This window comes from Podarcis erhardii (genome assembly GCF_964252035.2).
Source record: "Podarcis erhardii genome assembly, chromosome: 6".
Taxonomy (NCBI): domain Eukaryota; kingdom Metazoa; phylum Chordata; class Lepidosauria; order Squamata; family Lacertidae; genus Podarcis; species Podarcis erhardii.
The window spans coordinates 61,737,652-61,755,567 of record NC_138510.1 but is presented as its reverse complement, the minus strand read 5'-3'; the positions used below and the strand labels follow the sequence as shown (position 1 = coordinate 61,755,567).

The window sequence follows — 17,916 nt, the reverse complement described above, 5'->3', positions numbered from 1 at the left end:
TTCATTCCCGACACGTGTGAATACGCGGCAGTGGCGAAAGAGAATCCAGCTGATTTAGCAGTAGCTGTTTATGAAACCAGCAATATGCTCAGCCCCAAGCATGAGGAAATCATGAGTCAGTTTATGGGTTTTTTAAGTTGAAAAAACAAACACAAGTCATATTTGGCTTTTACTTATTATTAGAACTCGGGATAAATAGTTTATAAACTTTTCCTAAACAGACAGGAAATAATGAAGTTGCAGGCAGCCAAGTGTCTCAGAGATGCATTCTCAACTCCAGGATAGTTCACGTTAATTATAAGAATCTTCTTAGCTAAGTATTGTTTTGCTGTTATTAATTACCTGCCCTTCACCAGGGCAGCCCCAGGTATTGCACATGGACACAATCCAATCTGGTAGAGCATGGAGTACGGTGGCAAGTCATCTCGGTCTAAAAGGGACCGTGGCACCTGTGCCTCCAGTGGCAGTGAATCCAGGAGTAGGGAAGTGGGGTTGCAATCCTAAATTTACTTACCTTTGAGAAAGCCCCATTGAATTCAGTAGGGCTTACTTCTGAATAGACATGGTTAGGACTGCAGCCTTAGTTACCACACAATACTCTTCTCTATTATTCTATAAAATTATCTTAAAACATTTAAATGCATGCTTACCAATCCCTGTTGCCAGTGAACTTCTTCACCCCTTTGGACCTAAAAAATACCTAACAGAAATTTTCAGCAGGTGAAGCTTTTTCTTATTATGATATACAAATATTCGTTTTGCGTGTGCATGTGAAACTGCTTAATTTCGGTAAATGACCTCGGAGCCCCGTTAGCTTTTTTTTTTTTTAATATGCAGCCTGGATGGAAGCCAGAGGAATCTATCAACTTCTTGATAGCTTCTTCGGGAGCAGGGTTTCCTAAACTGGGTCTCCAGCTGTTTTGGGACTACAACTCCCATCATCCCTAGCTAGCAGGACCCAGCGACCAGGGATGATGGGAGTTGTAGTCCAAAAAACAGCTTGAGACCCAAGTTTGGGAAACCCTGTTCGGGAGGAAGGGTGGGATATAAGTTGAATAAATAACACGACACATTCATTAATTTGTGAGCTTGGCTTTATCCTTTGTTCATACTCTACATTCGCGTTTATTTTATGATCCTATCAACCTCTGACCACCGCACGCGCTTTCGTTTTGAGATTGGGACGGGGCTGAACACTTTAGTCAAGTTTCCGCGCTTCAAAAGCATCCATCTTAAGTAAGGGCAGCCGAGCTTCCTCTCGCAGCTTTGTTAGGAAAGCATCCATCTTTTCAAAAGGCACCCGACTTCCCATTTCGCCGCCTGTCTGTTTACCGGGGAGGAGAGCGGGCGCTTTCTGCCTTCAACCGCATTGGAAATTATAAGGAACGGGAGCCATCTTTGCTATGGGAAAATGAAGGCTTCCCTGAAAGAACAGCGCTGCTTCTTCCGCCCCACTCGAGGCCCGGGGCCCTTCGGGAGAGGCGTCGACGCTACTAGATAGGGCGAAAACGTCAGCTGACCAGGGGGCTCGTTTTCCAACATGGCCGCCTGGCAGGAGAGGCCGCTGTCAGGGAACAAGAGGAAAAAAGGCGGCGTGATCGCGCTCTGGTCCTTGGGAACCTTGTGCTTGGCTTGTCTCGCGGCGCAGGGCGCGGCGGGCGCCGACCCTTCTCTGAAGTGCGAAGACCTGAGAGTCGGCCAATATCCTGAAGCTGCGCGGAGGCAGCGCCTGGTTGCCATGGTGATGGGCCTTGCAATGGGTTGGGGAGGGCCGTGGGGCTGCCCCTTTTCTCGGCAGAGCTCCTGCGATTTAAAGCACCCGGTGAGGCCTTCGCACCACATCAGCTGCATGCTGGGCAGAAGCTACACCTGTTGAATCTTTTGTAGTCTTAAGGGGCACAGTAGCTCTGCCATACACAAAAAGGTGGCAGCCGCAAAGTGGCAAGATATGGAAGGAAATATATGTTTAAACCTTCTGACATCAGGCAGTGATCAGGTGTAGAAAAAATATGTAACCTAAGTAAAAGGTATAGGACCCCTAAGTAGGGGAAGGGTTAAGAGTAGTGACCCCTCTTTTGTCTGCCCCTGTGCTAAAATGTCTTTGAAATGGTTTTGGGGTAACATGTAGTACAATCACTTTATTTGAGTCTGTGATGTGTTGGATTAAAGGAATGCTAATAAAATTAAGCAGAAAAAAGTCTAGTTCAAGAATGGAGAGTTTGGCTCTTCAGATGTTGTTGGACTTCAACTCCTGTTAGCCACAGCCAGTGGTCAGGGATAGTCTAGCAACATCTAGAGATCCACAGGTTCCCCACACCTGTTCTAAACAAATGGGCCACCTATCTGAGGCTCCTGGGTCATATTTTCTTGTGGATAAAAGTACAACATTTAATTGTTTTAGCAGAGCAAGAAAGCCAGGATATTAAACTATGTTTTAAATAACATATTTTTAAACCATAGTTTAATAGTGTCTTAATTTGTTATGAAACTGCTAACTGCCATTTCCTGGATTGGATAAAATGGGAAACTATACTGCATAGCTTTAATTATAGTTCATACAAAGGGCTGTCTGGGTACAAGCAAAAATCTTCCTCAGATTTTGGCATATTTAAACCATTATATGATTGTCTGATCTCTTCCATTTTGTTTGTCTCACATTATTAGGAAGAGATAGATAAATACCAGGAAACTCTGTGTCTCTTGTAAAGCCTAGTTAAGCACTTCATTTTTCAAATACAAAGTTTATATGTTTATATACCCAAAATATTAGTAATAAGAAGGAAAACAGGCCACTTCCGCCTGTAAAATCTTAGGCAGATAAAAACAATTTATCGTAATTTACTGTGTTGTTAGTGTTGAACACTTAACATGGGAGTTCAGTTTATATTTGTTTTCCTTAATTATTCAAACATATATTTGTGAAGATCCTAAAATAGACAATGAAACACAAGAACCTTTGAACTGTACAAATCACACTGCATATGGTAAGGAGTATGGCAATAGAATCCTTTTAGTCTAGCCACTGGTGCATATTATTTGACTAAATGCTGTTCATGATAAACACTAGTTCCCGCACACCATACTGATCATGTATAGTGGTGATCAGTAACACTGTGTATGGCACAATTTATAATTGAATGCATAATTGGTATATTTATATACAGTGGTATGTGAACATCTTTGGTCCACAACCTTCTATGCACCTTGATAGTCTATGTTAATTTGTACTTCACGGTCTTGTCATATATGTTTTGTTTAGCACAGCTTAGTGTCATAGGTGCAAAGAAATTTGTTCAACTATTTTATCATGCTAGTCATTACTTTATAATGTTAATTCAGAAAACTTAACTTGTATATTTCCACTTTTCCCAGAAAATATTTTATATTAAATCTGTAGTACAGTTGCATTCTTCTATGTGTAGTATTAGCTGTCTTGAAAAAAACATGCATATATTTATTTCACTTGTTCTGTATTTGAGGCCTTTCCCTGGATTTTAGTGCAGAATACTTTTTTTTTTTTTTTTTGCCCACAGTCGCCTGTCTTCCAGCACCAAATATTACTTGCAAGAATTTATTTGGGAATGAAACCCAATTTACTGGAAAGGAAATTGGATTTTACAAGCCTATAGAGTGTCGAAACGTGTAAGTGAATATTTTTGTTCAATATATAATGCCACCACTTGTTGTAAAGCTTGGCTAAATTAATTATAAAATTGTTCATATACTTCAGCCACCTCCTTAGTCTGAAGTGTGATTTAGCCCTCTTCCTTCTCAGCTCTATGACAGGAGAGTGTAGAGGAGTAACACATCAGTTTTAAGAAATTGTAGTAAAACTGCTTCCCATCTAAAAGGTTCAGGCCCAGTTTTGGCACAGAAACTGCTTGGGTCGCCTTGTATGATTACCTCTGTCAGGAGAGAGACAGGGAAAATATGTTCCTGTTAATTCTCCTTTACTTCTCAGCGACTTTCAATACCATCAACCATGGTATCCTTCTGGAGTGGCTGTCTACGTTGTGGGTGGGTAGCGCTGCTTTGTGGTGGTTCCAGTCCTACTTGGATGGTTGTTCTCAGAGGGTGATGCTTGGGGAGCATTGTTTGGCTCTGTGGATGCTTCATTTTGCCGTCCTTGGGGTTTGATTTTATCCCCCATGCTGTTTTAACGTATACATGAAACTACTGAGTGGGGTCGTCCAGAGGTTTGGAGTATGTTGTGAGCAATATGCTAAGAACCCACAGCTCTACTTCTCCTTTACATTTGCAGGTGTGGCAGTGGATGTGCTGGACTAAGGTCTTGCCTTGTTAATGGACTGGATGAGAGCCAAAAAAACTGGAGCTCAATCCAGAGACTTAGACACTGCTAAGTGGGTGACTCCTTAGACTGGATGTATGAGAGGTTGCCTGCTCTTGATGGGGTTACACTCTCTCTGAAGGAGCAGGTAGAACACCTTCCATTGCTGTTCCTTGAGGCTCAGGTGGCCTCAGTGGCATGGAGTGCCTTCCATCAGCTTTGGCTGCTGGCCCAAATGCACCCTTATCTTGGTAGAGGTAGCCTAACCTCTGTTGTCTATGCTCTGATGACATATAGGTTAGATTACTGCAACATTTTATATTGGGGGGGGGGGGCTGCCTCTGAGGACAGCTCGGAAACTTCAGCTGGTTTAGAATTCAGCGGCCAGATTGCTCACTGGGGCAAGGTGGTTTGATTTAACAAATTGTTTTCATCCACATTTCTCTCCTGTTTCTAGAAATGGTTACTCCTACAAAGTAGCAGTGGCTCTGTCTTTATTTCTTGGATGGCTGGGAGCAGATAGGTTTTATCTAGGGTATCCTGCATTAGGTGAGTGATTTATCTTCTTAGTATTAGGCCACCGCTATGGCTCACTATGCATCACGGCAGTATTAAGAGCAGGTGCCATTCATACTGTAAACAAAGATGATTTCACAGAAGATTATGATGTATGTGTATTTTTGATCACAGCTGGAATGTGAAGTAATGAGTACAATTTGTGACCTAAATTTATGCCATGTATATGATGAATAAGCATTAAAACTCAGTTGGTAGGCTAGTCAAATCAACCACCGTATTTTAAAAGTAAATATTTTTCACAAGCCTGCCATTTCAGATCACATTGTGAAGCTTCTCCATTGAATTCCATGTTTACAAGCCATGCCTGCTTCCTAGGCATCTGTGTATCAAAGAGCAAAAAGAGAACTTAATAAATGCTTGGGCTTTTTCCTCTTGCCCTCAGCAGCCTTTCTTAAGTGAATTATCAGTCAGGCATTAGCCCCCTAGTCTGTCCTGCCCTTGACCACACTGAAAACATACTCACATGATATGCCCCTCAATCTTGCCTATAATCCTCATAGGGATCAACATTAATCACATAGCTTTAAATATCCTCTTTCTTGTCTCCTTTCTTCCCTGCTCCCAAATTTAAACTACTTTTGTCATTTTGATACCCTTCTTGGCTGTATACCCTGTAAAATTAGAGTATTCCACAGTCTTAATACTGTAGTTACTAAGAAATATGAGGTGGTATTTGATCCTCAATGTGATCTGGTAGAAGTCATTTGGCTTAGGCTTTGTCTGAAAACATTCATAACTTGGTAAAAAAATAATCATGGTTTTAGTATAACAATCTGCCTGATACTATGCATGCTTGTTGAGGAGTAAATGCCACTGAGTTTAGTGTGTTGAGGCTATGCTTATATACTCATTTATCCAAATAAATAGGACTTTTGAAAAGAATCAGGGTAAAAGACAACAAAAGCAGCCAATGTGATTGACAACACCCACTCATATGCTTCACTAAGGTCAAGGAGTTAAAAGGAGTTGATGGAGCAAGTGTGTGTGTGTTTGTGTTTGTTCCTTCTAGGATTCTTCATGGCTTGAGATGAAGTCAGGATAAATCAGTGTTGTCCCAATTGATACCAGCAATCAAAATGATTGGCAGCACCCTATCAAACATACACAACAAAACTGAGAAGGGTCTGGGAAAATATCTACCAGTCCAAGAAACTTTTTTTAAAAAAGAGAATTCATTCACATGTGAATATCATAGGCTTAGAAAATAGGTTAGTAGACATTTCAGAGATATTAACTTGTGTGGAATCATAAAAAAATCTCTTAGAGCCATTTTATCATGGTTTTTGTCTTCACAAAATGACTCCACATTAGAAAAGCTTTTCCGTCTTGGCATGAAATGTACTGCCAGACATCAGTACTTGGGCATATAAGGCGCCTGTCAGGTCCCTAAAATGTAAGCAGCTCTACAGGAAGACTTCCCTGACTGTTGCCTTAGCAGAAAATGCTATAGAGGTAGAAGACAAGTATCTTTTAAAGAATTGGCACATGTTGCTTTTCTGTTATTTTTGCATTTTTTCCCTGTTGCCAGTAAATATTTTGGTAGTAGCTGGCCTTGCTGTTTTGAGACACTGTTGGCAGGAGTGGTGCCTGTGCTTTTATATGCTTGGCTAAAGATGTTTTAATTATTTATTTGCCCATATTTTTATAAGTGTAGCAATCCTCATGTACCCATTTGGAATGAAACCCATTCAGATTATAGAGTGTCATTTTGGTTTTTCCCAATGGAATAGCAACCCATTAAGTCTGTCATTCTTCTTCATGTTAGACAAATAGACAGTTCTGTGACTCCAGTGTATTATTACAACACTTACAAATATTCTGCTCTCCCATGTAAGCAAATGTACCGTAGTTTGTTCCAAATCTTTCCTAAATTGCTACAACATTGCTACTATATTAACACTATTCTTTTTAATCACTTTTGTCTTGAATTGGAAGCTGTTTGGACAGGGACCTGGCCACAGCATCAAACGAATTCCTAGCATTAAATAAATATAAAATTCTCAACGGCCATCTTCCATCATATCATGGAGCAAGTCCCTACCAATCAATTTAGAGGGTTTTCTTGCCCCCTTATACTTTCTGTACTGAAGTCATTTACATGTAGCTGTCTAAATTTACAGCCTGGGGGTAATATCTGCTGTCATACTTAGAGTAGACCAATTAACATAAATGAATTTAAGTCACTTAAGTCTATTGATTTCAATGGGTCTAACTCTTTACTTAGTTGGATATCACCCTGTGTGTGTTTGTGGCCATTCCAAGTTACCCACAGTAATTTGCTAATTGTAGTGTACCAGGCAAAGCCAGTTCTCTTCCCTACAAAAATTCTATTTAGGGGTGTGTGTGTGTGTATGTGTGTGTGTAAACTAAGCACTGAAAAATGACTACTTGGCTACACATATTCTTCTTCAGGATAATACTCAAGGGCTTCTAAGGAATTGAAAGATGTTTTATGAAGGAAAATATATCGTTGTCTAAAAACTAACATTCTAAACCTTTTTATGCTCTTCAATGTATGATTGTCACTTAATTCACAGGTTTATTAAAGTTCTGCACAGTAGGATTTTGTGGAATCGGTAGTTTAATAGACTTCATTCTGATTTCAATGCAGGTAAGCTTGCAACATCAGAATAAAAGACATTGGCTAGGATCCAAAAAGCTACTTAGATTTCCGCAAGGGACTTGTGCTAGCCCAGCAGAATTCTTCTTTCCCCCCATTTGAACAGCTGATTCCCATGCCATGTCAATAACTGCTTTTAAAACTTTCCTCAGTTTCAAAAGCAGTTTGCTATAGGGCTGTTCTATTTTTTTAAAGAATGTGTTTTACATTTTTTTTATTCCATCAGCTCTAGTTTATTAACATTTAATTTATTTTTGAACAGTAGGAGTTATATAATAATGAAATATTTGTATCATTTCTGAAAGAGGCCCCTGGAACACATTTTTTTCCATACTGTAGTCACTGCTGGGAAAAGTGAAATCATGTGGGAGGTGGGTGGAGAGGAGGGGGAAACACTATTAAAATATATGAAGCCTGGCAGTCCAGAAAAGTGTGTGAGAGAGGTTCCTAGATTTCAGATTTCTTTTATTTATTAAAGACTACATATTCAGATTGTTTTGTTGTGAGGCCAGTCTTCCATAATTGGGAGGATTTTGCTTTCCATTGTTGTAGTACTGGTCAGCTTATAGACCCATGCCACCTAATTTTTACTTATAACCTATGTTACATACAGGCAACTCCCCATTTGCACACATTCAAGCCATGCGCGACTGCTGATGCGCACACCATTTTCAGCTCTGGAAGGGGGTAGGGTGGACTTACTAGCTTCCCGCCAACACGCACAGTGCCTTGGAATGCAACCCCTGCATAAATGGGGAGTTGTCTGTATATAGTTGAGAACCACAAAGATAAAGCCACAGTATCTGCTAGTCTCAAAATGCATGTTTTGCTATGTGATCTAAACCAAGCACTGCCAAATCATATGAGCTGATTTAGCCTCCATGTATTTCAGCTTGAACAGCCGGCTAAAAATGTTGATTTAACCTTTACCTATCTGACTGATATTCACTATTTCTTGACATCATGCTCTCTTGGTCGACATGTAATAGCAAGTATGAATAACAGGTTCTATATTCAGTCTGTATTAATATACTCCACTGAGCATATTTCTATGTGACTGAAGAGCCAGAACCACACAAAAAGAAAGTAAATTTTAAAATGTATTAAGACTAAATAACTGGCACATTGTGAGAAATTGTAAATATCCGTTTAAAATGGCGAAAGCATGAGATGAATAAACAAAAAGTTACATAAAAGTGATCATACTACAATAGATGTAATAATGGGGCTACTACAAATGCTGAAGAGAAGAAGAAATAGGAAGTGTTTGTATTAACTATGTGAGATAAAACAAGAAATTATAAATGAAGAATGAAATATAAGAAAGCAGTTACCCGAACACCCTCCCTGCAGTCTAGCTAACTCAAAAACAGTAGGAATAATAATAATAATAATAATAATAATAATAATAATAATAATAATAATAATTTATTATTTATACCCCGCCCATCTGGCTGAGTTTCCCCAGCCACTCTGGGCGGCTCCCAATCAGTATTAAAAACAATACAGCATTACATATTAAAAACATCCCTGAACAGGGCTGCCTTAAGATGTCTTCTGAACGTCAGGTAATTCTTTATCTCTTTGACATCTGATGGGAGGGCGTTCCACAGGGCGGGCGCCACTACCGAGAAGGCCCTCTGTCTGGTTCCCTGTAGCCTCACTTCTCGCAATGAGGGAACCGCCAGAAGGCCCTCGGCGCTGGATCTCAGTGTCCGGGCTGAACGATGGGGGTGGAGACGCTCCTTCAGGTATACAGGACCGAGGCCGTTTAGGGCTTTAAAGGTCAGCACCAACACTTTGAATCGTGCTCGGAAACGTACTGGGAGCCAATGCAGATCTCTCAGAACCGGTGTTATGTGGTCCCGGCGGCCACTCCCAGTCACCAGTCTAGCTGCCGCATTCTGGATTAATTGCAGTTTCCGGGTCACCTTCAAAGGTAGCCCCACGTAGAGCGCATTGCAGTAGTCCAAGCGTGAGATAACTAGAGCATGCACCACTCTGGCGAGACAGTCCGCGGGGAGGTAGGGTCTTAGCCTGCGTACCAGGTGGAGCTGGTAGACAGCTGCCCTGGACACAGAGTTAATCTGCGCCTCCATGGACAGCTGTGAGTCCAAAATGACTCCCAGGCTGCGCACCTGGTCCTTCAGGGGCACAGTTACCCCATTCAGGACCAGGGAATCCTCCACACCTGCCCGCCTCCTGTCCCCCAAAAACAGTACTTCTGTCTTGTCAGGATTCAACCTCAATCTGTTAGCCGCCATCCAACCTCCAACCGCCTCCAGGCACTCACACAGGACCTTCACCGCCTTCACTGGTTCTGATTTAAAGGAGAGGTAGAGCTGGGTATCATCTGCATACTGATGAACACCCAGTCCAAACCCCCTGATGATCTCTCCCAGAGGCTTCATATAGATATTAAAAAGCATGGGGGAGAGGACAGAACCCTGAGGCACCCCACAAGTGAGAGCCCAGGGGTCTGAACACTCACCCCCCACCACCACCTTCTGGACACGGCCCAGGAGGAAGGAGCGGAACCACTGTATAACAGTGCCCCCAGCTCCCAGCCCCTCTAGACGGTCCAGAAGGATGTTATGGTCGATGGTGTCAAAGGCCGCTGAGAGATCCAGCAGAACTAGGAAACAGCTCTCACCTTTGTCCCTAGCCCGCTGGAGATATCAACCAGTGCGACCAAGGCAAGGAAAGTTTCACTTTATTACAAAGGTATTCTGAAACAATATACAAAAAGTTACTTAAGATTTTAAAGCAAGTAGATTAAATGTATGATACATAGATATGTGTTTCCCAAATATTGAGATAGAATTAAGGGCTTTAAGGAATAATGAGTAAATAAATGACTTTAAATTTGGAAAATTTTAAGCAAAGGTTTATATCTACAAGAATTGCTATGGTAAGGGCTACTGGTTTCTGTTGGAAATATTGAGCTAAAATAATTCATAAGGTTTAGGGAAAATAAAAAATAGAATGTAAAGGGAAAAACCCTAGAAAAACTATGAAGCTACTCCTGGAAGCACGTTTCCTTGTCTTAGCAAACAGACAACCTACTCTCCATCTCCCCACACCACCAAGCTAGCATGCCTTCAGGGAATGTGCTGTCGAGGAGGGGGATGCCAATTAAGTTAAATGTAAGAAAATAGGAGAGAGAGAGAGAGAGAGAGAGAGAGAGAGAGCGCGCGCGCGAAGCCCCCTCCTTGGTAAAGTCCACCTCTTTATGGGTTTCACTAATATAGAACCCCTCTCATTTCAAATCTCCTGACACAATCCGAATACTTTGCTCATTAAAATTACTCTTTAATTACTTTAGGCCTTGACCCAATATTTAAAATTTGCACCTTTTCCTTTACTTTCAACTTTGAGTCTTTCAGCTTTCCTTATCAGAACTATGTTATAAATTCTGCCCAAGCCTGGAAGAAGATCCTTGAAACCACCTGGTTTCTAGCTGAGATTGTACTCTCCTTTCTCAAACTAATTGCCCCAAACAAAGGCTTCTATCTCTAAACAGGGAAGAAAATATTCATTAACATAAAAATAATCTTGTAATGTAACAAGCATATAGTATAAAGGCGCACTCCTGGGCAATTAGTGGAAAACGGGTGAAGACATCACTCACCAGTTCATATCTTACACTCCCTTTTCATGCCATAGTTTGTAACTGGGGCCCTTTTCCTTGAACAGTTGCTTCCTGGTTTAATTAACAGAGAAATAGGTAACTCTTAAACTGTGAACAGGAAACTTGTACAATCAAAAGGTACCCCAAAACAGAAATAGATGGAAGTAATATTTTATTCCAGTCCCAATTAAACAAAAAATCTGTATTGTTCCAGCACAGGTTTGAATGGATCACAGTGATAAATCCTCTGTTTCCTTGTTTTTAATTAGAATTGGGAGAACCATAATTTGCTCATCTGCAGTCCCATTGGTGCTGCTATCAGAGAGCTGTCAACCATCCTGTCAACCATCCAGACACATATCTTCAAAGGAAGATATAGGGCCCATCACTGTGTTTATCTCAAAGTTAGAATTGTAGGAAGAATTATCCCTGTATCCAATTATGCTTTCTCATTAAAATATTTGACCTAGGCATAATAATAATCATGGCTTACTGGAACCAAACTTTTGTTCATATGATCTACTCCTGTACAGCCCCCCAGAACCCAGAATATAAGTTCAAAAACCAACCAGATCCAACCATGTTGTTAAAATTTTAAAGACAAACAACGTATTATAATATTAATATTTTAATATATATACTATGCCTTTTTTCCTGACAGGGACTCAAGGTGCCTTACAGCTAAAATAGAAAGCTTCCATTCATTTGAAGGGATTTGCTCTACCCTCAAATTCCACATCTCTTCTTGAACCACAATATCATAAAACATAGAGGTGTAATACTAGTAGGGTAGGTAAGGAATCCTGGGGTGGCAGATAGAACTTAAACTTCAGGACCAAACAATTAAGTTGCTATGAAGCATAGTTATAGACATTTCCACTCTGTTTTTGACACTTGGAAGGTAGGTTATTAATTTTTGGATGTTAACTGCCAGTGATTACAGTTCTCTGGCATAAAATACAGGAAGGGTTTGTTTTTTTTAGCAGTGGGGCTTAGAATAGATGAGTTTTGGACCTGCCAGCTAATGATTAAAAATAACTTTCAAGGTTTAAAATTATTGTACGCCAGAAATATAATACTCATGGATTCAAGAGGAGTTTTGGCAGAATAATTTCATGTATTGACACTTTTCTCAGTTTGCCATTACAAAGGAAGAAATACATGTTTGTGGAAGTTTTATACAATATACAAATACAAACATTAAACTCCTTGATTTAAATCTACCCATTCAGGCTCCTCTCAGCTTCTCTGTTCAGCTATGTTAGCACTTAGGTAAAACTGATGTGACATTAAAACTGCTAGAACATAATTTCACAGCATGGGAGGGGGAACTGTAATTATGAGACTATCTTATATAATACTGAACTTAATCCATTACAACAGTGTGCTTGAAACTGCATGTTGCCATCATAGGTATAAATGAATTTGTGAGGTTTCTGGGATGAATTGTAAACACCTGTCAATTAAACATTTTAATGCAAAGATCAGATTTTTAGTTAGGTCAGCTTTTATATTAATTTAAAGAAAGTTGAGGATGAGAAGGATGTTTACCAAAGGGAATGTTTCCAGATTATTTTGGCACTATGTATTTACTTCCTAAATGGCCTTAAATGGTTGCTGAAACTGTTGCTTAGTAAAAACATTTGATTGTGCTTGACACTTGAAGAGCTGGTTTTTTTAAACACAAAACAGTTTCTGAATTTCCTAAACACAGATGTTTGTGGAAACATATGTGTCAGTATTCACATGTAAAGGTAGTGTGATTTCCACCCTATTGTTGAAACTTCAGAAAATGTCAGCAGTGTTATAACAATTTATACATGCTACTGCATATTCTCCTGTAGGAATCTTGTGGCTTTTGTTTGCTTCTAAGTCCCAGCTGCTAAAGATTCATGCGCCCACCACCTGACTGAAACTAAGCAGGTCTCAGTCTGGTTAGTGCCTGGATGGGTGACTGTCTGTAAACATTCTTGGGTTCTGAGCAGGGAGAGTATATAAATGAGTCACCCGAAAAACATTTAAAAGAGAATTCCAGTCATATTTGTTTTGGAATAATAAGCTCTAATAAGTAGTTTTAGCTCTAATTAGAGGTTTTATGTCTTGCTGGGCTAGGGTAATGGTTTTAATAGATTCTTTTTCATATATACTGTTCAAAATCGTATTTTGTTTTATTTTTTGTTCAAAATGATTTTAAATATATATATATATATTGTAATGCATTCTCTTTTAGATCGTAGGACCTTCTGATGGCTCTAGTTACATCATAGATTATTATGGAGCAAGACTTACCAGACTGAGTATTTCTAATGAGACATTCAGAAAACCACAAATATACCCTTAAACATGCCAGTAAGTGCCTTGATTTGGGTATGTTAAAAATTCATTAATTAATAACTATTACTCTTGTAAAATGAAGTATGCATGGCACAGAGGAGTCAAATGCTTGTTTCCTGTCATGTAACAGAAAACCAGAATAACTGCACAGTTCCATGATCTTTTTGTAACCAACCCCCTACAAATTCTAGGGAATTTTGTAACTAATGCAATAATATCTCTTTTTAGTGTTCAAAACTGCATTCACTCATCACATGCAACTTCCCCTCACCTATGATAAGAAGAACACACAGCAGTGCAAAGACTCCAAACTCTTATTTGTGTTGTGGTTTGCAGAAGGTAGAAACAATGTGATTCTCTTCTTAACAGTGGCAGAGGAGGCTGTTCATTACCTTCTCCATAGTGAACCAAGCCAATATTGGTGGATCTCGCTTGAAAAGACAGCAAAATGCAGTTTTTGGCAAAAGCAATGTTTAGTTACCCCACATTTTGCCTCCTCTTTCCTGTAGGTGGAGCCAAAACCCATAACCAAATACCTTATGCCTATTGAAACAAGTGCATTGCAAAGGTCAGGTTATAAGCTCAGCACTGATCCTGTCTGTGTTTAGCCTACAAGGAAAGCCTATATAGTATTGTCTGCTGCTGTGTTGATGCATCAAGTTTCTAGACTATTCGACAATTTCAAAGATTGTCTTCCATTAGTATGATTATTATATAAATCCCATTTTGAAGAAGTTTGCAACATGTACTTTAAATCTACAACTGAATTATTCAGTAACACAGCAATCAAATTGGGATCATGTTCATTTTTAAGTTTTCCCACTAGCAAAAATAAAATTAAGAAATAGCATGGGAAACGTCTATGCTTTGAATTTGATTTAGTTTCATAATTAATATGCTAATACCCTGGCTCTCACTCCAACACATGTATATGTGTGGCAACTGAAAGGGCTCATGACTTGGCTGCCTCTAGACCTTCAAACCCTATATATATTTTCTGCAATCACAAATGGAGCTGTTTATATGCGTGAAACTGGCATATAGATGAACTGGCATTGGTTCATCTTCACAAATATTGTCTACTCTGGCAGCAGCTCTCAAGGAAAGTTTGTCAGTTAAAGATCTCAAGCAGGCATCCTTCATATCCTCGTGGTACCTTTACCCCCAAACAGGCGCATGTGACAACTGAAGCAAACTAGCCATAAAAATTATAGTTTTCTAGAGTGACATCCTATGTTCCTGACAGGTCTGTTTTATGCACTGAGAAAAGGCACATTTTATATGAAATAGGGAGAAGGCTTGAAAACACACATGGGACTCATGTACCACCCAGTGGTCTGGTTCACATATCATGTTATGGCAAAGCATGGCTTAATAAAAATGTGCCAGCTCCCAGGGAAGAGATCATGGCCACTTTGTTCCTCCCTACTTGTTTTGCTGCTGTGGTTTTGCTTAGCATTCAAACTCAAGCTCATGACTTAGCTGTCTCTAGACAAATCACAAACTGAAACGAAGGTTTGTCCTATGGTCTTTACAGCTCATGGTTTGTCAGGGAGAGCTAAATCATGAGCCCAGGTTCAGATGGCACCCTAAGCCAGACCACAGCTTATGGCAGGAGCAAAATGACTGGGGAGGAGCACAGTGACTGTTTTCACCAGGAACCCACCCATTGGCTCATTTGTGATAAGCCAGTGAGTTCTTTGGCTCAGTTGGTGCCAAGTGGTTTCCCAATACAGTTGAAAACAGCCGACAGATATTTCTCAGGATCATATTAAATGACTTCCATATTAAACTTCTGTATTGTAAATTTGCAGGCATGCAAGTTTGCAACTTCAAGCGATCAGAATGTATTTGTATCCTACAATTACAAATTGTACCAAGGATACCATTCATTTGCATTGTTCTCCACTGAGAGCCAGTGTGGTGTAGTGGTTAAGAGCGGTAGTCTTGTAATCTGGGGAACTGGGTTCGCGTCTCCGCTCCTCCACATGCAGCTGCTGGGTGACCTTGGGCCAGTCACACTTCTTTGAAGTCTCTCAGCCCCACTCACCTCACAGAGTGTTTGTTGTGGGGGAGGAAGGGAAAGGAGAATGTTAGCCGCTTTGAGACTCCTGAAGGGGAGTGAAAGGCGGGATATCAAATCCAAACTCTTCTTCTTCTTCTTGTATAAAAGTTTGCTGTTGAAATGTGTCTTATTTCCTTGCTGGTTCACAACCAGGTGACAAGAAGTAGGTGATTTACAGCTGTCTACTAGCTCACATATGCATTTTGCTGCTACTGGTGTTTTTCTCTAGGGTATGCAATAGTTTAATGTGCTTAGCTATACTTTAAGTCAGAGGTTGTCAGCATGTACCCTCCAGGTGTTACTGGACTACAGCTCATATCATCCCTGGCCATTGGTCATGCTCCCTAGAGTCCAGCAATATCTGGAGACACCACAGTGGCTATCCCTGCTTTAAGCTATAGACTGAGGTAGAGCAAAGAGGAAGAAGCTGAGAAGTCAGCTAACCTAGCTGCCACCCATGGGGCTCCAGCAGCAGCTGTATCCTACAGTAGTATCCCGAAGACAAGCGCTGGGAATGAACATAGATAAAAGGTGTGGTTGGAAGAGAAGATGCAGCTCATGTCTATCCTATAACCAGCCTTATAGAATTTTTGTCCTATGAAAGGGAGCAGAAAGGAGAACAAAAGTGAAGAAAATCCAAGCTCCATTCTTGCTGCAAATGGGGGGCAGCTGTTGTTCAGGCTTTGAGGGGGATGTGTGTTTGACTGTGCTGTTGCAAAGGGGACTCAAGAGGTTACTATTGTGCTCTGGGTTCCTGTGGGACAAGAGGCAGCTTCACAAACTGTCTTTCATTCATGGAAGCTATGGAACCACTCATGCTTTCCCACTGACAGGAATTAATCATTTAATACTTTGATTTCTTCCAGAGTTCAGCTGAACAATAACTAATGGAAGCCTTCAAAGGACATGATTTGATGGAAGCATCTGTGTCATCAGTTGTCTCGTTGTCTCTGCCCATGCCAAAAAGCAGAAGACAGCTTCATCATACACAGACCATGGTTTTGACAATAACCATAGCCCTGACAAGAATAGGACAGTGACTTTGCTTTTAAATTATTTTGTTAAATAAGAATAAACAATGGACATAAATTATGGAAAATGCATCATGAATTACTGCACAATGGACTTAATACAAATTGCATAAAAACTCTGAAAAGCGTATGTGCGAACATAAAAGTAAAGGCAGGAAGAAATGACCTCAGATTCAGCATCCCTTTCCTGACTGCTCTTTAAAAGCAAGAGGAGAAGTCAAACAAAAAAATGTTGTTTTACAGATGTACCAAGTTCCAGCTCATTCATTCTCTCCCTCCCTTGCATCAAGTACATCCTGTACTTTTGGCAACAAGTTGACTGGATATTTAAAAGCTGCGAACTGCTCTGAAAGTTTCACATAGTGGGTTATGGGCCATGTGTGTTTGATCAAAATTCAATTACTGCACTGTGCCAGGCTTGGAAACCTATCATTGCAAGTTATGAAGTATGACGAAATAAGCTACTCTAATTGGTTCAGTATGGGGAGCAGTCTCAACCAAGCTTGTTATGATAAATAGCTTCCTGTGTTAAAGGTTCTCTGGAGCTTAAGTGTCTTGGCTCACCTCCTTCAACAGAATAAGAATATTGTTCCCTAGGAACACTTACATCACTGTCCCTCTCCCCAATTCAGAGCTAAATGTTTGTAGCATTTTCATCTTGCTCTTCGTGAGGAATATAAACAATGGTCATTGCTGTCATTTCCCTTGTCTTCTTTCTGTCACTTCTTCCAACCATAAAGCATTTTTGCTTTTCCCAGTATGAAGAGAGGTATAAAAAGTCCCTTAATATTTCAGCACAACTACCGTTGGCAATTTCACTTTTGTCAGCTTTGTTGCCACCTGGAAAGTCTTAACTGTTGTTTAAAGTCAGGTCCACTTCATAAGAGCTAAAATAAGAGGTGAATGCACTGTGTCTCTAAGCCTACATCAGCACTTGTTAAACGAGTTGCTGAAAGAGCGAGCTCAGTTACTGACTTCATAGTTTTACTTATGGAAGCAGTGTCTGTTCTCTTATTCTCACAACAATAGCCAGCTGTGAAGGAACAAGCCCAGAACCACCCCTGGCTAGATAGCTAGATAGATATAGTCGGCAACAAGAGTCTTTGTAAAAAGATGGCTATCCAACACTCTCAGCCGTTTTAGAAGGATTTAAAACTGTTTGCCTGCCATTTTGTTAAGAGGAAGCTATGGAATATATATGCCTTTCCTTTAGTGGTTTGACCTGCTGGACTCATTTACGTGTACAGGTCATAATGTGGTCCTCAATCTTCTACGTTTGATAATTGAGCATACCAAGTGCTGTTATCCAGTTACCATTTGTTTTCTGAGCTTTGATCTCATCATAGCTTGCCATAATATTTAAATGTC

The 17,916-nt window shown here is 40.3% G+C and overlaps 1 protein-coding gene across 1 annotated transcript; it reads left to right on the top strand.

Moving 5' to 3' along the window:
- The first annotated feature begins 1,463 nt into the window (after positions 1 to 1,463).
- On the top strand, positions 1,464 to 17,247 carry TM2D1 (TM2 domain containing 1). The gene is made up of 7 exons (XM_081866685.1): positions 1,464 to 1,705; positions 2,915 to 2,984; positions 3,534 to 3,642; positions 4,746 to 4,837; positions 7,405 to 7,478; positions 13,349 to 13,467; positions 16,384 to 17,247. Exons 1-6 carry the CDS (start codon positions 1,541 to 1,543, stop codon positions 13,457 to 13,459), a joined length of 621 nt encoding a protein of 206 aa, XP_081722811.1. The 5' UTR covers positions 1,464 to 1,540; the 3' UTR covers positions 13,460 to 13,467; positions 16,384 to 17,247.
- Positions 17,248 to 17,916: the final 669 nt, after the last annotated feature.

What these genes read in the sequence shown, in the direction of transcription:
- TM2D1 (XM_081866685.1), top strand. Translation starts at nt 1,541, where the DNA reads ATGGCCGCCTGGCAGGAGAGGCCGCTGTCAGGGAACAAGAGGAAAAAA. An exon ending in ACCTGAGAGTCGGCCAATAT is followed by an intron (nt 1,706 to 2,914) that starts CCTGAAGCTGCG and finishes ATTCAAACATAT; the next exon opens with ATTTGTGAAGATCCTAAAAT. An exon ending in TACAAATCACACTGCATATG is followed by an intron (nt 2,985 to 3,533) that starts GTAAGGAGTATG and finishes TTTTGCCCACAG; the next exon opens with TCGCCTGTCTTCCAGCACCA.